This window comes from Bufo gargarizans, chromosome 3, assembly GCF_014858855.1.
Source record: "Bufo gargarizans isolate SCDJY-AF-19 chromosome 3, ASM1485885v1, whole genome shotgun sequence".
In the NCBI taxonomy this organism is placed as follows: Eukaryota; Metazoa; Chordata; class Amphibia; order Anura; family Bufonidae; genus Bufo; species Bufo gargarizans.
In genome coordinates, this window is record NC_058082.1 from 258,739,976 (window position 1) to 258,745,091 (window position 5,116).

The 5,116-nt window shown below is 39.6% G+C and overlaps 1 protein-coding gene across 1 annotated transcript; it reads left to right on the forward strand.

Annotated features, from left to right (window-relative positions):
- Positions 1 to 1,557: 1,557 nt before the first annotated feature.
- LOC122931520 (posterior protein-like) lies at positions 1,558 to 3,218 on the forward strand. Its single transcript, XM_044285588.1, has one exon. It carries the CDS (start codon positions 1,558 to 1,560, stop codon positions 2,680 to 2,682), a length of 1,125 nt encoding a protein of 374 aa, XP_044141523.1. The 3' UTR covers positions 2,683 to 3,218.
- The last annotated feature ends 1,898 nt before the right edge of the window (positions 3,219 to 5,116 follow it).

Genomic DNA, 5,116 nt, shown 5'->3' on the forward strand with positions numbered 1-5,116 from the left:
GGCAGAACTGCGGGCAGAAAGGGGAGGCTGCCATGTACTGCAAGCTAAAGACATTATCACCCCCCTTGCCAATGTTTTATATAAAGATAAATAAATAAACAAAACAAAAAAGTCTTCCCTTTTAAAATATAAAAAAATACTAAAAACATGGTTTTGGTGACCATAAACCCCCCCCCCCCACTCCTCCCCAACACTCACACGCACACACCAAACAAAAAAAAAATGAATAAGGGCCCATGCACACGACCATATGCCCTTATGGTCGAAGCGCGCTGAGGGGGGCCCTTACAAAAATTTGCTGTGGGGCCCAGTCACTTCTAGTTACGCCCCTGTTTCTTCCTGTGTAATTACCTGCACTAACCTAACTCACAAGTAAGAGCAATGGTGACCTTGGTGACCTCTGGGACAAGACAAGTCTTCCTGGACTCTACAATCAAGGATGTGATTCGCTGAGACCTGCTGGAGAGGAGTGTTCTGAGTACAGAAGAAAAGCCCATGGCATGTGTGACTGAGAGAGAGAATGGTGTAGCTAGCTCAAGGTTCCTGACCCCCTCCAATCCCCTCTCCCATTCCCTTAATTGTATTTAGAATGTAGATATATCCCTATTTGTAAATACATCCAACACTGAGTTAAGATACGGTTGTTCTTCAGTTATTTAAGGCACCAGCAAAACAGAGCACATTCTACATTTGGCACCCCAGAAAGAGTGTGGGAATTCCTAAATCCACATAGCACCTATAAGACGGAATTGCTCTAATTCAAATTGCTGAAAGAACAGACCAGACCTGTTGCACAGATTCCGTGGTGAAGTCAGCTGGATCTTGGACTTCGTAGAAGGATTGAAAGTGTGGTGAGTTATTCATTGGATATGCAAAAGTTCTAATTGTTTGTTGTACTTGAGTGTATGTGGAGTTGTAATAGTGGATAAAGTATTGAATGCTGTATGTTAATAAGGGTTAAAGCAGAGGAAAGTGTGGATTCTCTGTAGAGGAACAATTTGTGTTTGTTTGTAATCTTGACTTGAGTTCAGACTGAGTGTGTGCATATATGTAAAGACATTGTGGGAACACTGAAAAGTTTGGTTCTTTGTCTTGTTCTCTTGTGAGTGTGTATTGGCAGTACAATAGCTTTTATATTAATAGTTGGATATTGTGTTGAGTGTACATTGGCGAAATGGAACTGGCCTATAGTTATGTTAAGAAATATGCCTCTGCCAAGTATCATTCCTGTGCAGATGAACCTCTTAAGAGTCAAGTTAATGCGTTGTTGTCTCAGTTTTTAGCAACATAATGACGAGCTGCAGAGTAGACCGCTTACAAAAAAAGCTAACAAGGAGAAATTGGCTAACGAAATTGCGGTATTGCTCAGAATCACAGAAATTTCTGAGCAAATGGGGGAGCAATGGAGAGCAGAAAGGAGTCAACTTGGAGAGAAAGTTGGAGATAATCTTAGGAGCATTGCAACTGCCTCCAGTGTTGAAATTAATGACTTGAGGGCTACAGTGTGCAATTTATCTGAAACAAATTGTGAGCTCCAAGAACAATTGGAACAATGCAATGCAAACTTTGGGGAGGAAATTGAAAGTGTCAAACTCCCAGCTACTTAGAAAGGAGCAATGGATATTATTCCTCAATGAACGGAAGAAAAAGTGTCCATCAGCCAATATCTGTATTGTCACTGATGTGAATACATCCAATGAGGTGGCATTAACAAATGCTCCTGGATATATAGGGGAGGGCACTAGTGTACTCACAATTAATAAAAAACTTACATTGTGCCAGATTCTGGGTGAGTTTAATACACTGGAGTCACCCGTGTGCCTGTCTAAAAAATTTGAGGCTATTGTACAGAAATACACTTTGAGTGATAAAGATGCATGCTCTCTTCTAAAGGCTTGGGTACCAGCACCTCTAGCAGCCCAGGTATCTGCATATGAGAATGATAACTTAGATGCAGAGGGAAGGATGAAAGAACTGCAGCGTGTGTTAAAGAGTCGTGATGATAGAGGGATAAATGCGTTACAAAGAATGATATTTAGAAGAGGAGATGACCCTATATTGTTCTGTAACCAATATCTTTCACTGTACAAACGTGTGTATAACTGTCCTGGTATGTCTGCTGATGATTCAAGCTTCATATACTCAATGGCCAATATATGTTATGTGAACTATCCTAATAGGATTGCCCTCAGAAATGCCAATTCATACCAGAGCTTTATCAATACACTTAGAGACTGGTGTGAAGAATCCAGTGATGGCTATAGATCAGATGCAGATATATCAGTAGTGAACAGAGGTCCAAGAAGGAAGAAATTCATCAGGTGTTACAAATGTCACAGACCAGGGCACATTCAGAGATTTTGTAGAACCCCCGATATTTCCAGCCTGATACTGGATGATAAAAGTATATCCACCCAGGACAAGGAAAGCATACCACAGGAGCCTGATGTAATGGATAACAGCCTTGGGGCGTCAGGAAATGCTGAGGGGCAAAAGGAGGAGATTTCAGCTAACAATGGCCCCAGCCCTCCGAATAGCCAACAGCCATGGGGGACGAGCATACCAATGTTTGCACCCTGGGCTAATCTTCCATTTTGGCTGGTATGCAGTTGGTCCCAAATAGCATTACCATTTTTCATAACAAATATGGCAAACTTTGTGAGCAATGCCTGCTTAGTTTAGGAAGAATATGGGACTTATATTCTAGCCGTACAGATAACAGGACAAGGCTTAGAGAATAAGGATTTGACTATAATGATAATTGTGTGTAATAATTGTCTTTGTGTTTCTTTTTCAGGAGCCACTAAAGGCAGCTTAGTCAAGCTGGCCAAACACTAATGTTTTTGTTTTGTTCACAGGTTTTAGGTGGAGTGGTCCTGACTACATTTAGTTAAGCATTAGTTAGATCAATTTAAAAAGGTCTTCATAGTCACCACGTGGTATTATGAGCTCAATAATTAGTAATTGTTTGCAAACAATTAAATAACAGTCGGGCATTTGTTGGTTAAAACAGTCATGTATACTGTACCTTTGTGATGTGAATGTATTTTTTGTCCCCCCCCCCCCCCCATGACCTTTTGTGTTTTAGGTGTAAATAGCATTTGCTCTTTCAATGGACCTCACAGGAAGATGTCTTTGTTCACACACCAGAACAAAAGTTGAGTTGGGAATTGGTGGTAGTATCTGTCTGTCTGTCTGTGTGCGATGTGTTAAGGGCCAACAGAATTTTAGATTTTTTTTCTATGTGATTTTTTTTTCTACCTGTGCATTTGTTTTCCTTGTTAACATTTTTAAATTAACAATTTTTTTTAAAAGTATTTTGTAATTTTTGTTTTATATATACAGACCTACTGCTTGGGTAGGCACTAAACTTTAAAGTTGTTTACCAGATTGGTCATTTTCTAGTTAGTATGGTACCAGTGTAGTATGGTACCAAATGGGGGAATGTGTTTCAAAGAATTATAGTTACACTAAGAAGCCATGTTTTTTTGTTTGTTTTTATTTTGTTTTTGTGTGGTTTACAAATACCCCCCAGCTAGGATGGAGTTAAATTACCGCCTGGTCTGAACCTAGGCATATTAGTGAAGTTACATGTAGGTGTAGAAAGGTATTGACTGCTAAGAATAATGATACTGCTCTTGATTTTTATTTCCAGGATCCATAATGAGGTGAAATTACATATCCAAATTTGGGACCCTGGAGAAGTAGCAGCAGCCCAATATTGTGGTGGCAATTGGACTACATTCGTAGCGTTCATCTTGCACATTTTATTGATAGATCTTAGACACTGCTTAGCGGGATTTTTTGCGAGGTGTGGTAGATTATTTGAAGCAAGATGACAGTGCCCCATTTAAATGCACATAGATATCAGCTAGAAGTCTGCATGGGGGAAGGCCTGCCATGGACAATAGAAGAACACATGTGGTTGTTTTGCATAAATTCACCATATTGCTGAGTTACTTTTTGTTTTCTTGTTTCTTCTTACTTGCACCATTAAATCAGTGAGTGGAAAATGAAGGAAGCAGAAGTTCCTATCAATATATAAGCCATACTGAAGTTCTAAAAACTAATTGTCCGTAGTCTGATATGGCCATGTCTATTCAATCTTCAGGCACATTTTTGAGCCTTTGGATAGCCAGATAATAGGTCTCTTGCAGCACCTATTATACAGGGGTAAGAAGGCAGAATGACCAACAAGGAAAATTCAACATTCTGGAAATTGTTAATGTGTATGCCAGACATTTGTAGCACGTGGTTGGTGATTAATTTACTCATGTGTTCTCGGTAATCATGAATGAGGCCTAAATTTCCACGTCTGGTTTAAAATCATGCAGAGTAGGGCATTATGGGTAACAGTCCAAGGTTTCACTTTATGCTTATTGGCAAATATAGAGCACAACGTACATTAGAATCACCTGTATTAGACATATATACATCTATAATGTATCCTTTTTTATTTTTTTTTATTGTATGAGATCTTTGGAGAAGTCGAATTCAGCTGGATTGGACTTTTGCAATGCACAGACTGTCACATATTGCTAAAGTGGGTTCGCCCATATTCCAGTTATATAAGGCAGCTGACGAGCAAGACTAGTTGGTAGCGACAATGACAATCTGTTTAAGGGATCGAGTCAATTAGCATGGTGTAATGTTATATACTGCATGTGATATCAATGTAGGATATGTAGATTTTCCTGTGATTATCATGAGGGATATTGGTGACTTGGTATTTATTTATTAATATCCATAATGAATAGTGTTTGACTGTTGAATGAATGGGTTCCTGTTCTGTCTATGCCTGCCCATGTTGACGAAGAAATTGTTTCCGAAGAAAGGCCACAATGCTGGAAAGTTCGCAGGACTGGAGTAATGCAGATATCAAGTTCCTGTGGTTATTTTTTTGATTGTGTGTGCCAATAGGCACAAGACCAGGGAATGTTGGAACTGATAAATTTGACATCTATGATACAGCTTTAATGCAAAGATGTTCCTTGATATCTTGAACTGAATCAGCCCGGATCTGCTTGATATGCAAATGAGGACCATCAAAGGGTTCTTGGGGCAGGACACTGATGAAAGGAAGATCTGCCAGGACTTTCACATCCTGGGGAAAGCC